This window comes from Ciconia boyciana, chromosome 10, assembly GCF_034638445.1.
Source record: "Ciconia boyciana chromosome 10, ASM3463844v1, whole genome shotgun sequence".
NCBI lineage: Eukaryota > Metazoa > Chordata > Aves > Ciconiiformes > Ciconiidae > Ciconia > Ciconia boyciana.
In genome coordinates this window covers 6,360,532-6,384,378 of record NC_132943.1, presented here as the reverse complement: position 1 = coordinate 6,384,378, position 23,847 = coordinate 6,360,532, and the positions used below count along the sequence as shown (strand labels likewise).

Here is a 23,847-nt window from a genome sequence, read left to right as displayed (position 1 = left end):
ATGTTATATGAATAAGTATACCTGATGAGGGACAAAGACACTCCTTTGCAGGACTACACATTCTTAACTTTTTCCTTAGTAACAATAAATAATGTTACCAACCAGCTGAATGCTGGCTTCTTCATATCTTGGTATAACTGCCACATTCAGCGAGATCTAATAACTGCTATTTTCCTCTCCATTCTTGACCTGTCAACTCAAGCTTCAAAAGAAATGAAGAATGTGAAGTCAGGGCAAGGGGAGAGAAGAATACCTTTGAAAGTTTTGCCTCGTAAAGGGAAAGAGATATGACAATAACGCAGAGGGTAAAAAGGCCTTAATCTTCCCACAGAAAGGTATATCTGTACTTCGCTAGCAAAACATTGCTATCCTTCTCATGAAGGAACTTTGATTGGGGACATCACAAGATATCATTTTGTGGCACAGTATTAAAAAGAGAGAGATGAAGCTTACCTACTTTCACAGAAGATACACTGTTCTACCAGACATGTAAAACAATTACTAATCTGTGGGCCTCTCATCCTCCTATGTTTTCTTAAGTATTCCAAACACATCCAAGAACTAACTATAAAACTCAACAAGATCAAAAAATCTAAGGAATGTTTCACAACTGAATTCATTTCTACATTTAACATTTATCTTCTTTACTGTTTTTTGTTTCAAGTGCAAAAATTTAAACTCCTCCAAATTACATTTTACCCACATTTTATTAATATCTGCTTTTTGGTGACATTACACTACTCTATTTTAAGACCTAAGAAGATGGTTCAGTGGCAGCTCCAAATATCCGTTAACTTCAAAGCAGGAACTGTTTGTTTCCAAAGAATCTTATTAATATTGTTGGCTATTATTTCATCTGCTTATGTGCACACATCATTTCAGTAAAATAAAACCAGGAACTGTTGAGTCAGAAAGCATCATGTGAAAATATTGCCATTAAAATAAAAAAAATACACATTTTAGTAAAAAAGCAACTTTTCCATCGATAGCAGTATTAAATGTTACTCTGTCAAGGGTTCTGCATTTACTCTTCCCTATAGCAATTGTTAAATGCTGGATCTCAGCTACAACCCATCTTCCTTCTCCAAATACTGCAGAAGAGCTGATTACACTTTTTACAATTTCTAGTTGAAAAGAATGGATTTTATTTATATAATTCATATTATTTTAATATCTAAGTATTCTCCAGAGTAACTGCATCTGCTGCACTTAGTCCACATAGACTTCATGGGGGCTTTTTCTTTCCTTTGATTTAAGTAAGGGGTGAAAACCTATCTGCATATGTATACAACAAATATATTATATACATGTTGAGGAAAATTACACTGTAAATTAACTATTGTTTTGAAGAAGTTCAGTCTACTCTTCTGGTCAGAAGAATTTTATCAGGCTTCTGTATACTTACTTCAAAAGTTGGTTGTTTTTTTTTTTTTAATTTTTTTCTAACAGAAGAGTACAGCTATTCTGGTATGTTAAAGACAAAAATATAATAATTAATTCAGCCAGATCCTGACTAGGATCTGGAGAAGATCCTACTCTGAAGAACAGTATTAATCCTAAACTGTTAGCAGATACTGCCAAGCAAGCAGTGGTGCTATATGAACACAGCCGTAATGATTTGTGGCAAAAACTATTAAATTATGCAGAAAATAAAACCAGTTATTGCTTTGACCTTCATTCTTAAATATATTAAGTTGCAATGCTCTAGCCTGCAAAATACACAGATCAGTGTGTCTAAATTCTCATAGAAGAAATCATGGCAAAGATCCAAATGGCATTTTGCATCACTGGTATCAATCTGGTCCCAGTGAGAAGTCAGAATTCTTCACTACTATGGCTGCAAACTCCTATGAGTACAGAGACTGCTTTCCTGAAAATAGTGAGATACTGATTTGATTGAATCTGGGAAAAACGAGCTATAGTGTCATCTCTGGCTTTGGGGGCAGGCAGTTGCTCAAATACTTCTTTAAGATTTTGATACATGCTGTTTAGCGCTTCCGTTTTAGCAGGGTAAGTGTAGCAGCCAAATCCACTGACTCTTGCTTATATGCCTTTTCCTCAGAAAGTACATTTCATATTCCCACAGAAAAACATGGGAATTCTTTGCAGAATTTACTGCTTCTGTTTTAGTTGTAGCTCTGCTAACAATAGTTTTGGAGCTGGAAGGGGACAGAACGGTCTCTGTTTCTGTTAATGCTGCAGTGTAGTCCCTACTCCCAACAAACAGTTGGATGAATACAGATGTCATTTTTGACAACCCTTACGCTCTTACCCACGCGTTTCATCTCACATTACTTTCAGCTACCCTGGGCAACCTCCTTGGTTGTTGTAGTGGGATGTTACATGATACTAGAATTTATAACAAACAGGGATTACACTGTTCTGTAATTTCATCATGACATCAAGGTCATTAGCTAATGTGACTTCCTTGGATTTGCTGGAAACTTAAGAAGAGATTTAAAGCATGCTTCCAAGCAATGTCTAAACCTCAGTTGAAAGGACTGTCTTACAAAATGAAAACTGTTTTGCAAAGAAAGTACAGTATGTCATGTATACAGAGACCAATGAGAAAACTCACCGTATGATAACTATAACACTTCCTTCCACCTCTGCTTAATTACAGTGCAATAGTTTCCAATACAATCCTTTTGGGTTTTATTAAGTGCTTATCCATTAGAACAAAGGCCTCGATTTACTTATCTAAGAGCTGCAGGGCTAGCACGGAAAATTTAAAAGAAATGCAAGTAGCCATAGTCATGTTACCCTTTTTCTGGGTGTACCGCAATAGATCTTGGCTGGTCCAAACCCTGGGATATAATTACATATCGGAATGAGCCGTTGAGCCTGGCAACTTCAATTAAGTTGAAGCCATGATCCGTCCAATAGATGTTACCTAGGAAAAATACCTTGAAGTTACTGGAAAAAGAAAGACTACTTGAAAAGTATTTAAATCTTAAGTGCTTAAGTTAGGACCAGAAACTACCTGCTGTCTTTTAACTTATATGTACCTTATATTTGTAATTTCTAGTCCTATTCAGCCTTCTGTTTTAAAGTATAAACTTGTATTCCTGGTTGTCACCATTGAGACTGTCCATCTAAGAAATAGTGTTAAAATATATTTAAATAATTTTTCTGTCCATAGTAAAACTGAAAAAAACAGTGGTGTTATCTTCAGAGAAAAATATCTAGACATTTGGAATATTAGAAATTAGAGCTGAAAGCAAACCAAGTTATTTAATCTTGAGCTGAAGACGCAAGAGTGTACTGTCAGAAATCATGACAATTCCTGAAGCAGATTAAGCCCTACCTGCTATCCAGTCCACTGCAATGCCTTCAACTCTTCCCAAACCATTTGTAACAATGTCTTCTTTCCATGTTTGGTCTCGTTTAGATCTGCTAATTTTGTTGAAACCCATGTCTGTCCAATAGATTGTATCATTTCCTGTAATATACATGGTAAGGATTCTTGGATTAATTCAGTCCCTTCAGTCCAAGTATCTACATCAGTAACTGTAAAAACTGCCAATTATAACTTTATTAGTATGTCTCAGACTAAATAGAAGAATGGTATCAACACTATCATCTTTAATTCCTCTTTCTTTTTTTTTTTTTTTAAGTAATTAAAGTAGAAACTAGGTTTTCTACTGCTTGTTTAGTACTGCACATATAACACAATAGGGACATGACAACAGATGGAAGCCACCACCCCTGTCAAGAATCAGACAATAAATATGTTGTCTTGCTTTGGTTTTATTTTTTTTTCCTAATGGGATACCTGTTTGAAAATATTTGATTTTATTAATCACCATTCCAAAATATTTACAAGGTCTGAAAAACTACAGTGTAAAACTTCCTATACAGTCTTCTCCTTCAGTAATCATACAGACTGAAATTTGGCAGTACAAAAAAATCTAACCAGTAAAAAAAAAAAAGTTACATTTGAGAATGATATACTGATAAAAGAATAAAAAATTGACTCTATCCACAGTTCATCTTTTATTTTAAATGTCCTAACAAGCTTTCAATAAGGGTCATTTTGGTGTTTTAAGGCATTTCAGCTGTCTTCCCTGCCATTCTGCTGCAGTTGGCTGTCCATAAGGCTGAAGAGCGGAACCACTAGAGTACAAACCTACTTTCACTGACCATTTAAACTCGTCAGCCAGGCTCAGAATTTGGAGTGGCCAAAGCACAGACATGTACTCCCCTCTGTTGCCACAAAGTACCCTTGATAAAGACATGGGGCAAACAAAATGATGATGTCCCTCAAGCAGAATTCTCTGTATTTCCATTGACAGAGTTCTGAGTTAGCAACACAGCCATGCTGCAACCCACATTCTGGTTTCAAAGTTGTCAGTTGGGGACCTCCTGAGCGAGCTATTTTCTCTGGGGAAAATATTGCTCAGATATAAATAACTTTTTTTTCTTCTTTATTTTTTTCATACTTTATATATCTGCTTTTAATTCCATAAGAGTGTGTATGCATATATATATACATATTTTATATATTTCTATATACAAATATATACATATTACATATATTTACACACACACACACATATATATATATATATATGAATAATAAAATAAACAAAATTTATACAGATAAAAGTAAATTCCAAGACCAAAACAGTTTGGTATGCTCAAGAACCCTAGCCACACCACCTCTCATTTTGGCAAAATATATTTGGAAAAAATGGCATACAATAAAACAAATGACAAATTCTGACTTCAAGTATCCCAAACATATAGTTTGATTATCACATACTGGAGCCATGTATTTTGCTACCTATTTCGAATGAGTGCAAAAATTACACAGATCTTAACACTAGCTGCACATATATTCAACAATAAGATAGTGATCGATGACTGTGTGCAGGTGTGTACCAAATACCCTTCAGTGGAATATGAGATACACAGAATTACTACGAAGTCTTATCTGAAAGTACGTAGTTAATAAAAAAAAATGCTATCTATTATGTTTACCAAGTGGATAAGACATTCTACAAGTGAAATTTATGTATTTAATATTCCAGTTTAATTCATCTCCATAAAAATAAACCACTTCATATTCATACTATGACCATTTAAGTCAGCCACATGAGCAACAATCCACATAACAGCTTAGAAACTCAGTCATTAGAACACAGAGATCTCTGTGGTTTCACTTCCATGACCAGATCTTAATGTATATAGCACAACTGACTTTGTAGTGCTGTTTTCGCACATTAAAGACTTAAATGACTATTTCTTAAAATAGTATTTTTCAGTAATCCAAAAATTCAAACAACTGAATTACCTGGATTTGCTTCCAGATAAGCATGTTAAAATATATAATTACACACAACAACCATTAAAAGTCTATCTAAATCACTAATTTATTTTCTGTAAAATGCAGTATTTTGTGACACAGCTTTGTTTTGTTAACGATCTACATTTTTCCTTAATACACGCTATACCTGACCTGAGTATAAACAGGTAGAAAGCAACTTATGGTTATGTACATGTACAAAAAAGGATGGTGAGGACATACAAAATCACAGAGATCTTCAGATGTAACTTCAGAGATATAAAAATACTTCCCAATAATAAAGGAAAACACATTTTCAAGACAAATATTACAGGGAATACTATTTTAACATCAGTTAAATTGGATTTTTATTTAGTTGGTAGTGTTCCTGTAAAATGACCAGATTTTTTAAGCAGAATGAATCTGTTCTACAAACAAAAATTATGGAAGCAGTTTTGGGACTGGAACTAATCAGGGAAACTCAATAATATTTGCTGTGTTGGAGGAAGTTCACAAAGCACATGCAGTTCACTGCTTCTAGAAAGTATCCTTAAAAGTAATTGCTAACAGCTTGAGTATGCAAAGATAATAATTACCCAACCATACACTGATATTAAACCTCAGCTAACACATAATTTCCTTAAAATTCTCATATTCTTTTACAGTCCTGCACCTTACTTGCCTACATTTTGTATCCTGAATAAAACCTTCATTAAACATGGCTGTGAAATGCATTGACTATGACATTTTGATGTAATTGTTCAAAGATGCTGCAAGGCAAAAAAAAGACAGACCTTTTTTTTCCTGAAGTACCAATAAAGGTTATTTATTCACACCAATGCAAAACTTTTCAGTCACTATGTTCTATACATTACATTGGAGAATATTTTTTGATTTTCAGGTACTTCATGACAGCTTAAAAAAAGAAAAATCTATATTCTTGTGCTCTACGGTGTGAAAATGTCCACAGAATTAATTTTCATTAAACTAATAAAGATCCCTCTGGGTTTCAAATACAGATAATACTACAACATTTGCTGAGTTTCAGTTTGCACTTGGATACGGATGGTATGATCCAAATGACAAATCCCTCTGATTTTCCGGAGACAGCAATTTTTATGGGTTCCTTTCTGCTAATAATCAAAGTTGTCCATATCTCAATAAAACATAACATTCTCAACAGGACTCAACCGCTGAAGACCCATGCCATGCAGAAAAAGCTAATAGAAATTCAGATTAAGCAATTGGCTTTTATTTTGTTGTAGTCTGTTCACTTATAAAAGTGGATGACATTTTCACAGATCTGTGTGTCAATGCTGTCTCTGTCACATAGCACTATTAATATTATAATCACACAAACCTGTTTTATTTTCCCAATTACTCTGAAAAATAACAGAGATAGAGATGAAAATTCCCTTCAGCATCTGGTTCCTGAAGTCAGTTCTGGCTTCAGACAGATGGAAAGAAGGCCTATACTCAATCTGGAGCCTTCAGTATCTATTTATCTATTCTATTGCTGGAATCCGAAGAGAAGAGAATTCCTACCTGGAAATGACAGTCACTACAAAATGGGAAACAACTGTCTGCAACTTTACCCAGCTTCTACAAGCATTTTCCTAAGTGGTGAACATTAGTAACCACAGCCTCACATTGACTCCTACAGTCCACAGGCAGCTTATCAGCAAACACTGAAAATTAATTCCATTTAATGCATTAGTATTTTGCCAATAAAATCCTGTAACTCAAAATTCAACACACAAAATATTTGCTGAATATTACCTCTTTTGCCAGGCCTTGTCAGCTTAGTCTGTAAATGTTCAAAATGCTTATTTCAACAAAGAGAGTAAAATCCATTCTCCTCCCACCTATACACACCTGTATGTACACCACAGATACAAATGCCTGGAGACACAATGATACAAAAGCCTGGAGGCAGAATGATACAAATGCCTGGAAGCATCTGTAAGAGGGAGACAGAAAATGGAGAAAAAAGTGGGGAAAAATATGTGACAGAACACCTCTGGGTTCCCAGCTCCCACTAAGTTCAGCAAAACTCAATGAGGGGTTGGGAAGACTTCGCTTTTCACAGAGGCAAAATCTTGCAAATCTTAAACTGTTTCTGAGATGAACTACTGCAGAACTGGAAGGGGCTCAGCAATAACACTGTATTCTTTCAAACCTATCAACAATTTTAACTATTACTCCACCTTTATGGAGGCTTTTCAGCACTAATGAAAACATTCAGGTAACCGCTGTGCATTGTTGTACTTTAAAAAGACAGAAATACTACTACTCATTAAGTAGTTTGTGCCCTCTAAGTCAGCAGGAGTTAAGATAGTGCCTCCTGATGAACAGGATCACCTTCTTGGAGACATAGTTCTAGCCATCAATTTGAAGACCATCGTTCTGCAAATAAACATGATGTTCACATTTCTTCAATACTTAGAATGCCCTTAATGTCTCAAACACAGTCGTATTTCTCTGCCATGCAAATTCTCCTCCAACCAGACCAAGCTTAAGTACAGAGTACCTCTCACCATATGAAATAATGATTTCAACAAATGCAAACCAGATACTAAGGTAAAAAGTATGGTGAGCTTCCTGGAATAATGTCAAGAGGAAAAAACAATGGGCATTTGCCTGACATACTGTGAAGAGGTCTTTGGCAGCAGGGAAGAATCAATGCCATTATCTTTAACAATACAGAAATGAAAGGCTACTAGGATCACACTCAGTTTTATAAACCTATGTCTTAAATAACACTGGCAACCCCACTCCCCAACAACCTCTAAAAAGTCCATAGGTCAAAGCTACTCTTGCAGTTCTTTAAATTAAAATTTAGAAGTATCAAGACATAGGGAGAAAAAAGGTGCCTTTATCTTCTAGCCCTTTCATGTCTTCAAAAAATATTGCTGTAAGTCTTTTAACTATGATATGCTATACTACTAGCATATGTTAATGTATTTTAGCCACTTTGCATACCCAAACATTACTGAGAGTAGATCAGAATTTGGGAATGTTTCATGATTAAGAATGAAATGCAAGCAATAGTCACTAAGTGAAAAAAACCAAGATGAAATCTGAAAGTACCTCCACTTGCCTTCTGAATCACATTTGATGAACAAAGCTTTTAGGAATGAATTCAGAAAACTCAAGGTAAGGTATCAAAATGAGAAAAACAATTGCTTTTTAAGCTGAAAAGCAGTTGAAAGCTGTACCGTAACTTTTTATGACACAGTATCCCCTTGTGATTTCACTGCTACAGAAGATTTACATTCATGTTTAGCAATGCATTTGTCACTGTCAATCGTATTCATGTTCCCCGTGCTGTAACTGATCATCATGCAAGTTGGCGAACCTCACTCAATTTCATCCTTCCTCAAATCTCATTTTTACAAAAAGCTAAAAATTAGTACACTCATCTTATTCTTCCAAAATATTAATTTGACATTGACTAGTGAAGTCCAAACAAAGCCCTCTAAAGTAGAAGCTAGCATATCCTCTAAGTAGACTATGCTAAAAAAAAAATAAATCCCCAAAACAAAGAAAACACAAGATGCCAAATCCCCAATAAAATCCTAGTATCAGTATTTTGGAACAAAAAGGTCAAATTTCAGATTTCTGTATTACACATCATAATTCTGTAAAGCTTGCACGACTTGAATTCAAAAATGGTGTTTTTTAAGGTAAGTATAGTACAATAAAAAATATAATCCCTGGAAAACCCAACTGCATTGTCTTAGTACTCTCTGTCAAGAATATACGTAGCTACTACTTGTCTATCATTGTGTATCTTTCCAGAAATAGATGAAAGAAGCTGTATCATAGTCTTTCCCATCTAAGACATGGGTATAAAGGCATTGGCTTTTAAGTGATTTTTATGTCTCGATAGACTGTGACAGAACTATACCTATGATACAAAGAGAGCTCTGAACATTAGCTGTCACTGATTCAAAAGCAAAATATACAATTATGCAGGCACTGTAAAATGTTATGTGAACTTGGAATTTTACTAGGCGGAGTAGAGGTACAAGAGCATCAGTGAAGGAGGCAGGCCAAAAGAAGAGAAGACTTCAATGAGTTTAACTCCTAACCTGTTAACAAAAGATTAGTGATATTTGTGTGATGAAGTAGTCAAACAGAACAAGCAGAAAAAGGTCTGGTTTTTATATGAAGCCATATATTAACATATACTTAAGCAAAAACTTCGGATTTCTCAATGCTGAATTCCCAGGCAGAATTTATTTCAAAATGAAAAACAACGGAGTATGACAAAATAATTGCATGTTTCAGGAAGCCAATGTCCATACATATATAACATAGGTAACTTAACATTTTATTTCTAAACTGCTAGTTTGTAAACTCAATGGGTAACAAAAACAGCTCATGAGAAAATCACTTTAGAAGGAAGGCTGGCCAAAGAGCTAATGGGTAAAAATATGGAGATATAAGACTTTTTCAGGTCACTACTTGGTCACAGATTTCTTATTGTCTGTAAACTAACCATAAATTCCTAATGCCTTTGAAGATATTCAGACACCTTTTAGTACCAGCAGGAGATGTGCCCAACTACTTTTCAGGATCTGATCCTTAATTTCTTTTCAGCTTCTTTCACATGTATGCAAAACAGAAACCTCCTAATTTCACAGGAAATTTGTGAGGCTATCTACCCACTTATACACTGCAGTGGAAAGGTACGTAGAGTACTTAAGATGTTCTTCAGGCTGTTAGAGCATCCACTTCTGAAAGGAAGAAACAGATATGGAGTTGTCTTGTACACTACAGTGAAGTGGCCGAGCTTTACTGGACAGAAAGAAAACTATTCCACTCAGCTGTCAAAATCACCTGCTAGGTACAATACATAGGACTAAGAAAATTCAGTGGAAAGAATGTCATGACAGGAACAAGCTTTTTTCTACGAAACATGAACTAATTAAACCTGCTTTCCTACAGATTTATGACCACTTTCTCTAAAACCACCAGTTTTCTACTCAAATTCTCAGTGATGTCTCCACTGAAAAACAGCGGATAGCGTTCCTAGTGCAATCTACATATACATTGCTGTGGCAGGTGCACCCACCCTGATGAAGACCAGGGGCATTAGGACCGCTGTGTCCTTGCTTTTCACGCCCCTACTTTTGTGCTTTTATGGGGACGGATGCCGGACTAGCATCTACACACCTTGGGCAAGGAGTAGAAATTGAGGCCCTCAGGCAGTCAGAATTGACCACAGATCAGATTTGACCAGGGTACAAATGGAGCCCCACCGGAGGGCAAACGGAGTCGGTCCTCCTCGGAGCAGCAGCTCTGCAGTCGGGGACTCTCCCCTTGGGTCGGGATGCACCCAAGGAAACTCCTGGAGCTTGAGAGCCCTCATCTCATAGGGGAGTGACTGCGCCCATTTTGGATCCTCTTTTCTGAGGCTGGCTGTGCAGTATTAATTTCTTCGTACATTATACTGAACCTGTGGTTTACTGATGTTGTCGGAGTGCTGAACGATTTCGATAAGCCTCGTTTCTAGTTAGTTTTCTGCTAAACAGTTTTGGTTCAAATAAAGTTTATTTTGTTTATCACCTGCCTAATTTGACTTTTCACACGCACCTCTGTGACAATAATACGTGTTTTTTCCATTTACTATAAATAATAAATAGCTAGAGGTTAACACTGTAACACACAATCAACTTCCAATTCTTTCAAATATAGTTGTAATTACTTAGAAGGTTTGAAAACTGGGGTTTTATTTTATTTATAGGAATAGTATACAATATTTACCATACATACAATAAACTATACATAATATTTACCTGCATGGAAGTCTATGCCCACAGCAAATGAAGTTCCAGACACAGGCATTAAAGCATCCATTTTATCATTTGGATCAAGAGGAATTCCTCTAATTCCTTCATGAACAGAATACATAAGAAATGATTCAATACCTATGGTAAAAATAAAAAAGCCAATGAGAGCCAAGTGCAGACTTTTCCAATTAACAAGACTTGAGGAATTAACAAGCACTAGACATAGTTTTCCAATACTGCTCCATAGTTTTCCAGAATGATAACTCCATCTCTCTGAAAAAACAACCATGAACTATTATGGTGTATTTCTAGTTAAATGATACATGCAGTCTTATAAAGAGAAGGGAATCACTGTCCATTTCAAGCATCACCTTAGAATTAAGTAATTTGCAGTAATGAAAATTAAAACTTAAGAAGAAAATGTTTTTGAATTATGAGAAATTCAAGAATATTTTCAGTGCACAGCTGCACTTTCTGTACATATTCAGCAAGAGACAATTTTAAAGAACTTGTGGAAAGCAGGACTCAAAACTGTAAATTGTCTTTTGAGGCATGGGATTCATCTCACCTCATTTAGTCATGCACACGTCCTTTAGACAATAGAGAGAAAGACATAGTTTTAGTGAATAATACAGTTGATGCATTTTAAATGTCTACTTTTGTGTTAGATTATCACACTCCAGATGCACCTATTTCTATTAAGTAGGAAGACATTCTAATGTGTAGGGGTCTTGTTATGTAGTCATTCCCACTTGAGATGAATCACACCTAATTTTGGTTGACAACCAAAATTAGAACAAATACTCTGTTGCCCTAATCTGTTCATATATCAGAACACTCCTAAGTTTAAGGGAAATTATGCAGCGTGACGATACATAACTTCTTGAAGAATTTTAAATACTGTACACAAAAAAGTTCCTTTTTCTTCACATCATTTCTTTGAAAATGTCTGTCTTTGTAAAGAGCTAGCTAGTAGAAGATCCTAAAAATGTGGACTAAAAAGTTTTGGGTAGAGAATTACAAAATTTTCTTCTAAGCAAGAAGAAATCTAGCTAGCAAAAGAAAAGAGCATTGCTAAACAAGTATATATGTACAGAATAGTACTTGTCAGATTTTCTCCATGAATATTCAAGACAGAATAAAAATGCTTTTGACTCGTGATCTCTTTTTAATTGAAGGAAAATTTAATCATAAAAAGCTGTTATGATCTAGAAAGCAGTCTATCTAGACATAAAGGAGGAATACATTTCAAATACACAACATCCACCAGTTTTACCTTAACCCACAACTGAAAGTTATAAGTATCTGAAGAAATAATTGTAAAAGTAAAAATGTCTATGGTAAAAAGAAAAAAAAATATTAAGAACATATTATTGTCACATATGAAAAGCATTGAAGAAGTAGAAAGGCCACATTTAGGTTGCTTAATTCTGCTTCCATGTATACTCTACTATTAACTAGATGAGCTAGCAATCCCTCATAGGAATTACTAATATTAAATTTATAAAACTGTAAGGCACTTTGACCATAAGGCTGTTTTGTATCATTCAGGCAAAAAGTAAGACTTTGGATGTAAGCTATGCTTTCATTTTTCTCCTGTTCAAATAGACAAAAGATTTAAAATAAAATAAAAAATTCTAAAAAATCAGGCCTTAATTTTTATTAAGGGCAATACAATAAGATGAGATACCCAACCTTTCAGATACTGTAGCCTATAATTTAGTTTAAAGTTAAGGTATATGACCTTGAATAAACACGTATTGCTATTAATGATGGCTAAAATGTCTGCTTTTCTGCTTACACTTAAAAAAAAAAAATCTTAAAAAATATTCCTCAGAGTTTCCACAAAAAGCTATGCAGAACTAAATAAAGAAATTAAAAGCTAAATTGAAATTCTGTCCTAACCACAATAGACATTTCTCTGCTACTGCTTTAATCAAGCATATTAAGTATGGTGATTTAACTTAAAATTAATGAAGAAAGTTTATTTACTCATTACAGTGTTCCCATAAAACTGAAGTTAGTTAAAATAGCTATTGAAAGCCATTTTACCTTTGCATGCCATGCGGTTTTTTTGAAGGTTGTAGCCTACTGTACACACACAAGTCCTGGTGCTTTCTGATGTTGGTAAACAAAGCTGGGAGCATCCACCATTGTTTAACTGACAGGAATTGCTACCTGTAACATGACGGGAGAAGAGACAAGAGGAAACAACATTTGAACAGTGCAATCCTGACAAAAATGAGTGCTGGCATCAATTTATTAATATTACCAAAAGCAAATTTAGTTCATCTAACTTCTTTGAAAAATTGAGATATGCATAAAATAGTTTAGGCTATGCTACTATTCATATACTCTTCCATGCTTCACTCTTACAGTATTTTATCTGCACACTTAGAATAGTGGGGTTTTTCCTTCGAGTATTTTTTTTCAAATAACTCAGTTTTCTGCAGAAGGATCTGCTTATTTTAAAGTAAAAGCATATGATAAACCTGAAAATACTACATTAAGTTTGTGAGTAGCAATGCTGAAATCTCACTGACATTAGTCTAGAAGGTGTATCTTATTCTAGACCATGAGCAAATCATTGATTGTATTGTATTCATTCATCAAACGTTATATTAACCTCGTATCTTCATGAGCCACCATTTTTACTATATTTAAGATACGCTCCAATGTGATCTCATAGATCCATGCTCCTACTTCTTAATTAAAACAATATTTACTTTTAAGTAACAGATGAACAGTTTTTAATAAGATTTATAATAAACATTATACAGTACAATAAACACATCTCAGAAATTTGAAGCTTTATGAAGAAACATTTAAGTCTACTAAGACATTCAAGGAATTAGTTGATTACAAGTTACCGAGCCCATATGAATCAGGGAGCTACTTGTCACATTTATTTTTGCATTCCTAATTTTGAAGTAGAAAGCGTTTCTTCATCTAAAATCGTACACGTTTTCTAATGATCTAACCATACAAATGGAAAAGACAGGTGAGGTTTCAAAGTCTCAGGTATCCTAAGACAAAGGTTGTATTTGTATGCAGTGAAATCTGTAAGTGCCCTCACTCACATTTGCTCTCATGTCACTTTGATTTAATGAAACGCAAGTTGCATACAAAATATGCAAAGATTCTTTTAAAAAACCATGCAAGTGTAAAGCTGAATCCCATCTACAGTGTTTAATTCCTATATCCAAAACCTTGACATTGCTCTGTCAAAATATAGATCAGCAAGGTGACATTTCACTACACAACTTCAGGGCTCTCGTTATGGTTAAAGTTCAGTAGTACAAAAAGACAGAACTGTTCCTTTTCTTGACCTTTGTGCAATGGAAGACGCATATTAATACCACAGACACCAGATACTGCTAACATTTGGGCACTCATGAGGCTATCTGTATGTCTCCATGCTAGGCAGTTCAAGCATTTTAAAATGATAGAAACATTACTGAATGCCTAAATTTTTATTACTGACTGTTCCACCACATTTAAAACTAAGGGCAAGACTGGCAAAGCACCTTTGGTGTTTCCTAGATTAGGTAAAATGGCAAGTGTTCCCAGAAGTGCTCAATATGGAGCTGAATTAACACACTCTGTACATAGCTACTTATTGTCCCTCAGATATCAGACAGCTTAGCTCCATCCTGCGTTCTTTTGGAAGCTTCTCCACAAAATAAAATAATTTGTTTCATGTAGATCCCATCCTCATCACTTTCAGTGCAATCATCAACATTTTGAAAGTAGCTGGAATTAGAAATAATCTCTTTCTAAAGAATCTCACAAATGTCTTCATCTCTGATCTCCAAATTCATAGAACTGTGTGCATGACCCTAAATTACACTTTTCATATTATCTTAGCTCCCACTTTGCCAACTACATTTTGGCAGTATTAGCCATAATCCCCCATTTTTCTGCTGTCTCATTTTTGATTTATACTACTGTCACTTCTGTCAATTTAGATGAATTAAACTGTCTTAAAACAAATAGATAATTAAAAATATTAATGAATTATCTCACAATACTTCACTTAAAATTTCAATAATTAGATGAGGTTCACACACTAACTGATTTTTTTTGACTAAAAATTTTAAACTTAGATTCTCTAAAAGAACATCAAACTTTACTATAGTGTAAACTTCAGAAAACATCTGATAAATTAAAATATATCAGGTATATATTAGAAATAAATTATCCTATTATATTCAGTAATTTATTCAATAATAAAATATTTTATAGTATTTTATCCGTGAATTACAATGAAATACATATTATTTTGTCCTAGCCACATTTGGAGAATAACATGGGAAAAGATACTATGCAGTCTAAAAGTTGGTTAAACATGCTTAAAATTTAACATACCTTGCTGTGCTGCTTTATCATACACTTTCATATGTACAACACCTGAAGTTTTGTTTCGCAGGACAGTTGGGTTTCTTCCATCTTTTTTGTTACAGGTACCGATCTGAGCTAAGTTCTGGTCTGCCCACCAAAGCTTTTTATCTGTAAAATTTTCAAGTTTTAAAAATTAAGAGGATCACTATCGAATTATATATGCTTGAAACCTAAGGTGGGAAAAAGCTTTTAAGGTTAATTCTCAGATCAATTTTAAGGAAAATTGCTCAAAGAATAAATAACGTTGGTTATTTCATTTTAAAACCAGAAATTTTTAATTTATAAATTTACTTTTTTCTTTTTAGGTGATAGGTTTTCACACATTTTTAAGTGGAAAACCAGAATTATGCCTAACTTATAACTGAAAGTTACAAAACCTTATTCATAGATCATATACTGCTACAACGCAGGGTTTGTTCTCTAACTTTGCTATATCCATTCATTATGTACTTAGCGACGACAGGAACTCCGGTTCCAGGTTTTCATTACTTGACTTGAGTGTTCAAATTAATAAGTATGACAATTACCATAAAAAATAATTAAGAATCTTGTTACTGTCTTAAAGAAGTTATTGAAATTACCAACTTAAATCGATAGTAACTTTTTCCTCATAATTTACACAAGATTTTAAAATAACAGAAAAAATGAGACATGCTATGCACATACTAGCACAAAACTTCAAACCATCTTTGTCAATCCACACATGCAGAATACTTGAATCATCGTATGTAGGACTTGTCAAAAATTTACGACAGAGAATTCTCACTTGATGCGCAATTGCAGTATATGCAACATATTTTTCAAGGGTTGGATTTCAGGTGCCTTTAGTCATAAAGATTTCACTTAAATTCAGACAGGATTCTAAGTGACATGAGGATAGAAACACTAAGTTTGATCATAATGCTGTGGCCATATTGGTTACTGTGGAATGTAAATTTTTGTGAAAAAAGAAATTAAGATACAAATATCAGTATTAATGTAAAGATAATCTTCAGAGCAATTTAAACAACAGTGTATGAAGACAAGCAATTTACAAGAAATTTCAAGAAACTGAAAGGTATACACGAGATGCATATTCTCTACTTCATTTCACTTACATCACTTCAGGAAAATGTTATTTTTGAAGCTCCATTAACATAATTTAAATATCAACATTAGGGATTGGTTTAGTTTTGTTCAGAAATATACAACATTTATCAGTCTGTCATTTTGAGTCTTTGACTCATTACCTACTGGAATTAATGGAAGAGCTTCTTCAGTTAAAGAGCTTGTTAGTCTTTTATTCATCTAACAAAAGCTAGTAAGATGTCTCAGTGTCGATAGTTTATAATTTCTTTAAGGTAACAATCTTTACTACTTTTCCTCAAACCAGTATTGGGGTGGTATTCCTACCAAGTTTTGAATATTTCTTGTTTCATGCCACCACTTGATGTTGCACATATGGGGTATAAAATAAGTCACAACAACCACAAAGCAAAAAGAAAAAAGCAAAGGTGACCTATCAGGAGACACAGCAAGAAGAAATTATGCAAACAGAAGAAAATAATATTAAATATACACTTCTGAAAACCTTCACAGCCGCTCTCAGAAAATTTGTATTCACTATTGCTAAGACTTGGAAGACGGAATAGGTTAAAGTGAGGGGAAATCAGAAGAACGCTAGAAATGCCCTTCACTCTCTTGGCATTTCTTTATACCCCTATGCATATAAAAGGCCACAGCAGCTTTACTGTAGCTCTGAAGGATGACATCAAGATCACAGAACTGCTTTCTACAACAGCTACATCCTGTCAGTGCTTCAATGAAGATGCTCGGGTAACGATGGGAAAGCTCTGTAGTATGGCACTGCTACTTGTAACAGCCTTACTGTCAGGGACTACAGTCAAGTGTTATAAATGAGGGGTGCCCAAGGGCTGCTCACCCTTATATCCCATCTGAGACTATCACAACTTGAGAATCAGGGTCCTGAAATCAGCCATGACATGCTTTTGTGACTTGCCATGTGCCAAGAGAGAAAAAAACCCCAACCTTTACATTTCACATATGCAGGCACCAGCATTACACACTCAAGGTGGGATCATTTGTTTAATGCAAACTAACATATTCTCCATAAATATCTTCCGTGAGGTACATGGTGACAAGTCAGTCTAGAGGAAACTAAAGAATGGACTGAAATTGCAAAAGTGTACTTCTGAAAGGCAAGGAAACTTTTGTCAGATCCAAAAGAAAAATAAACATAGTAATGATGCTTACTGTCTAATTATGCTTACTGTCTAATTATGCTTACTGTCTAATTTTAACAGACTAAACACTTGAGAACTTAAACTTGCTTCCAAAACAAGAACTTGGCTAACTCATAGTGACTGAATGTTCACAGCGAAGAGCTCCTTACCTAACCAATGCCAAGTCCTTCAGCTGTTTCCCTTATAACATAATCTTTTCATTTTTATCATAATTAATTTCAGCCAGCTTGTTCCCATTATTCATCAATCTCAATGGTTGCTGGAAGCAAAGCAAATCAGTCCTTTCCTGTCTGGGTGAGACTGAAACACAGAGCATATCGAACATACAGAAAACACTTAGCCAGTGCTAACTCTTAATGTCATCCTTCAGACATTGCATAAAAGCATTATTTCAGTGAAGAACTTCCTGATGTTTCTAGCTGTAGACAAACAAATCCAAATGCAAAGCACTGCCGGCTATTTCTAACAAGTGTAATGGGAACAACAACATCCTGTATTCTACTTTTCACAGTAGAGGCATGAGAAACTTCTGCTAGTTTTTGATAACTATTTAAAAGCTTAGGAAAAATCAATGCACAGAGCTAACACAACCTTTGTCAAAGTACAGATTTCTTTTTGAAGTGAAACCGAGAACACACATATGCCATACTTCCTTGACGATCTCAGAAGCCACCCCATACAAAATCTTGTCTGACTGAGCCCCAGTATACTGCAAAATAGTGGAATGATTGACTGGTTGAATCCCTTCAGTTTGCTGGCAGCCAGATGGCCACGCAGCACATGTGCTGGCCAGCATATCTCTTCATGTGTAGCTCCAGAGTGGCAACAGCCTGTGCTTTGTTTTGACACAGAGAAGATGGGGAATGGAGTGGAGAGAAAAAAGGGAAATTTAAGGAATACGTGAGGAAAATGGGGTATTGTGATAGCAAATTGTAGATTTGGGAATGGGGGAAGGCTCTGCAAGTGCTTGCAGTAGAGACGTCCGTAGTGAAGAAGAGCAGGAGAGAAACTGGGGTAAGGTCTTAGGACAAAAGATGTGGGGTATTGCACTGGAGGTATTATGGAGAGAAGATTATAAAGATAAGCTGAAGGTACTGTGTTATTGTCCTGGTTTCGGCTGGGACAGAGTTCATTTTCTTCCTAGTCGCTGGTACAGTGCTGTGTTTGGGATTTAGGATGAGAATAATGCTGATAACACACTGATGGTTTAGCTGTGGCTGAGCAGTGCTGACACTGGTCAAGGACTTGTCAGCTTCCCAGGCTCTGCCGGGCACACAAGGAGCTGGGAGGGGGCACGGCCAGGACAGCTGACCCACACTGCCCAAAGGGCTATTCCATACCATACGGCGTCATGCCCAGTATAGAAACTGGGGGAGGTGGCCGGGGGGCAGCCATCGCTGCTCGGGGACAGGCTGGGCATTGGTCAGCGGGTGGTGAGCAATTGCATTGTGCATCACTTGTTTTGTACATTCTTTTATCATTATTATTATTATTATTATTATTATTATTATTATTATTATCTCTTCCTCTGCGGTCCTATTAAACTGTCTTTATCTCAACCCACAGGTTTTACTTTTTTTTTTTTCCTGATTCTCTCCCCCATCCTACCGGGGAGGAGTGAGAGAGCGGCTGTGTGGGGCTTGGTTATTGACTGGGGTTAAACCACGACAGATTTAGGAGACATGAAAGCAGTCTTCACCAGTTCCACTTTTGCTGCAACAACAGCTGATTTAAGCCTACTTCCATAGAAAATGCTAAATTAAAATCCCTAGTTATATATGGAAATTCTACTGACCTTCCTCTAGGGAAGAAATTAATTTTCACAAGTGAACAAAATTGCCTGTAATGCTAAAACACATTTTTCATTAAAAACAAATTACAATCAATAACTAAGAAATCATGAAAAAAATGAAAAGCAGGCTCTACCTCCAAGTGTATCAGAACATACTTTTAAACAGCTTCGACATCAAACTCAAACTTCAGTGAACTAATAGCCAGCATTGACACAGAAACCATAGCCAATCTTCTGATTTCAAGTCCTGAACACATTAGCCCTCACTGCCTCTAGGGTACACACAGATGGATGATGAACCTCAGTGTTCCAGGTTGACAAGTTCCACAGTCCATACATTTCACAGTGTCTGTTTCTCATTTTCTTTGAATGCCAGAACACCCTACCTGAGTCCTTACTCCCTTCACAAGACTTAAACAGTACGATGACCTCCTTCCAACTCATTGTGGGTTTTCTTACCTTCGTCAAGTCATTCACCTTATCGACTGGCTAACACTCTGTAGCTCACCACTTCAGAAAAGAAGTTATGGATTTTTATGTTATGAATTTAAAATTATATTTCTGAGGATCCACAACCTATATTTTTCCTATATTCCTATATTATAAAGAAATTTAAGCTATTGAGTTCGTAAAATTTAATCAATCAAATAAAAGGTAGTTCTGAATTGTAGTTCTAGCCTTCTAGGAAGTCTCAGTACAGAAACAAGGTTTCATTGGCCCATCTCTGTTATATTCTCTGAGTTAACAAAATGGTATAAAAATAAGTGCATGCAACTTCCCTCTGCTCTCAGCCTTCTGGAAAAGTAACTATTTTAAACAAACTGAACTAGCTAACATTTTAATACCATATTACCTTAGACCTAGATTTGACCAATACTCTCAAGGGCAACACAATGTAGTTTTTGTGTGAATGTTAAATTTAACCATGAAAGGGAAAACAAAAGAAAAAAGAAAAGAAATTATAGCAGCAATTTGAATTCAACTTTATCTTCAGTTTGTCATGTGTATTTTTTAACTGGAACAATGTAAAAGGCAGTATATGGACAGTACCACATGCTTAGGTTACTAACAAACTACTGCTTCGCAGTGAGTTAACATTTCACTCGTGACTACATTTAAAGTATTAATTACTGTGAAATACAATCTTGCAGCAATGTTCTACATGAAGAAAAAAGTACGAACACTTCCTTTTTTTCTCCAAATAGTTATGTATCTTTTAAACATCTTAAATGAAATAATTAAATGGGTCAAGTCTGTATAATTATGAGTTTAACATCATCAGCATTTTCATTTCAGACAGAAAAAGTTATTACTGTAGATGAACCAAAAGTAAAACCCTAGATCGAAAAAAAAATTGCAAACTTCAGGAGCACTGCCTTTCCAACAAATATTGTGTATTAAATTCATTTCTAGTTCATTTTCTTTTCAGTTAAATGAATTGTTGCCTATGCTGCAGTTTTAATATTTAAATAACTAATTTATAGAGGCAGACAGTTGAGTGTTTCATGATGAAAGCTGAAGATCTGAAAAATAATTTCCATTGCTGTAAATGTAAAAAGTTACTGCACAAAAGAAAATAAAGTCTGAAAATATCATGGGAAAAAAACATTTACTGGGTAGTCTTCACAGCTATATGATGAGAAAACAATCTACAGAATGAAAATACTCTGAATATGAACACTTGGAGACCCAAATGGAACTCTCCAGTGAAACCTGTGTAAAATTTAAAGGAAATCTATCGTCCTATGCATCCAAAGGTGCTAGAATAGACTGAGTGAAAAGATTGTCCTGCAATATCAAGCTGTTAAATTAATAGTAGCTTGCATCTGATGATTCTTTCATCAGACTATCCTTAGAACAAGAAATTCCTGTGCTCAATTTTGTGCTCAATCCTGTGCTCAATACAATAGTGTGTATTATAACAAAAAGATGAAAGTGAGATAATATAAAAGTGAATATGTGAGATAATCCCTATGGAAAATCATGGGAATTTGACTTATTTTGGTTTTTTTTTCCTGTGAGATTATGACTCACAATAATGAATTATGTATCCTAAAGGTTTAGGCTAACTTTTTCAATGAAATGATTGTATGCGAAGAAGCGATTTCAGTCTTCAAATCCTCTATTTGACCACGAATCAGAATGGCCCATTAAATAATTTTGGTAATGACTGCTGTCTTGCACATAGTATACTAGAATTCACTATTTTACATATCCAAACCCATCCATCCAATATTTTTAAGACTGGAGTACAGGAAGGAAGCAAAACACATACAGTTTTGGTGTTTTGCATCATTTACTTCAAAGAGGTGATCAAACTCTTTCAGGCATTTCTTTAGTATTTTGTGCAAAACTTCATGCTTGGCTATGGTTTTGACAGCCTCCTGCAATTTGCTGACTTGCCTGCCTCTTTAGGGAAAGGAAACAAACAAAACCCCCAAATAACCAACTTTGCATATTCTTTTACGGAGAGATGAAGGCATGGCATGTGCTTAATCAAGAAGTTCAATCACCAATAATTATCTACACCATAAATAGTTTCCTTTCTCCTTTTCAGTATTAGTATAGAGCCAAAGCATTTCTACATCACCAACTGAATGTTCCACCATGTGCCTCTTTTACTTACTGAGCTACTAAATGAGACCATTGCTGCTTTCATATACAGTTAACAGTATCTAGACAATTTCAATCAACGGTGTCAGTCATGTCAGATCATAAAATTCTTCTTTCCCTCCCTTCACAATACAAGAAACAGAAATCATCACAGCATAAACTCAATACTAGTCCTTGAAGTACCCGACTGTGAACACAGAGGTTGTCTCCTATGCCACCTATACCGTTAAAGAGGACAAATCATGACAAATCACAAGTGAATACTCAAAATACGCTTCATAATGATTCTTTTATCTTATTCTTCCATCCTTGTTAACATGACACCCGCATAAACATTTAATTAAAAATATAACTTACAAAACCTTACTGAACTAGTATTTATTCTTCTTTTACGTGGAGGCTTTATATGGTGCACTGCAAGTTTTAGAAAGAGATATGGATACAGTATGAGGAGTTAAATGAGAAAGATAACTTGAAAACTTAAGTAAGGTGAAGCTCACACAAATCCTGACACTGCAGGTATATTAACAAAAACAACCCCCAGCAAATAAACAAACAAAAAAGGAACAAAAAACCACAACCACCAAAACCAACCACAAACATAAAATTCTGAAGTACAGACTTCTTGAGGTCAAACCTCTTATGACTACCTGCCAAAACCCACGAACTGGTCACAGCTGGCCGCTTATGCCCTACGACCTAAAGAATAGAGGTTTTAATTGTTCAGAAACTGCTGGGTGGCCGATATACACCACAACACAGTCTCATACCAAAAAAACCCCAACATGTTACACAGCTACTTTTTACCATAATCCTAAGCAGAATTTTGGACTATTTCTCTCTGCATTATTAATATATTCTCCCAGTAGATAACTCATCTGTGATTTCTAGTATTAGGATGAATTAATCTATTTCTATATTCATTTTAAACTATACTAGATAATTTTGCAAAACCACTTGACTTTAGCATAAATACAACTTGTTTTCACAAACTAGGGAAAAATAATGCCATTTGAAACCTTTAAATATCAAACTGAAGTTAAATGATTTACTTGCTTGATTATGCTAACAAGAGTGTTGTTCGATTGCTAATTACAAACTTGTTGCTGAAACTGGGTTATAATATACATTAAAATTGTCGTATTTATCCATTTTGTTGGGTAATTAGTATTAAGTGCAGCAACATGTTGGGAAACAGCAATTGCAAATGCCAAAAATTGCTACACTAGCATTGTGGACAGTCCTTTGGAGATTTCAAGCAGTAGTCTGAATGCAAATTGTGATGGGCCATTAGTTTTCATTAATGGTGGTTTGAGTATTTATGGAAGACAACTATGTACTGTACTTAGAACTGGGCAAATTTCCTAGATATATTTCATATATTAATGCTAATGTAATGAACGGTGTTACGGCAATTAGAAGACTGATGACTTGGAAAATTAAGGTGTATGTATTTGAAGTTTCCTGATCTAAGCAGCCCCTTTCACTTTGCAATTACATCCAGCAAAGTCACAGCTCCCACCATTTGAGTTACTAGAAATGCATTCTGGTGTTATTTTTGAAACTTTATTTAGGATAAAACAAAAATCAAATAACGATTGTATGATTTAACCACATGATGAAATTAAATGGTAGAATGAATATATTTTCGTAATATGAACCCACATTTTCTGTCTAAAATGAAATAATGCAATTGTTCCTGTCTATTTTAAT

At 35.0% G+C, this 23,847-nt stretch overlaps 1 protein-coding gene across 1 annotated transcript in view; it reads right to left on the bottom strand.

Annotated features, from left to right (window-relative positions):
* The window catches only part of LRP1B (LDL receptor related protein 1B), a 309,784-nt gene that overhangs the window by 187,549 nt on the left and 98,388 nt on the right, over nt 1-23,847 (bottom strand). The window contains exons 26-30 of the mRNA XM_072874983.1: nt 15,454-15,594; nt 13,138-13,263; nt 11,092-11,223; nt 3,308-3,442; nt 2,764-2,893 (exon numbers count right to left, since the gene is read on the bottom strand). Of these exons, the coding sequence (XP_072731084.1) occupies nt 2,764-2,893; nt 3,308-3,442; nt 11,092-11,223; nt 13,138-13,263; nt 15,454-15,594 (664 nt within the window). The remainder of the gene's footprint in view (nt 1-2,763; nt 2,894-3,307; nt 3,443-11,091; nt 11,224-13,137; nt 13,264-15,453; nt 15,595-23,847) is intronic.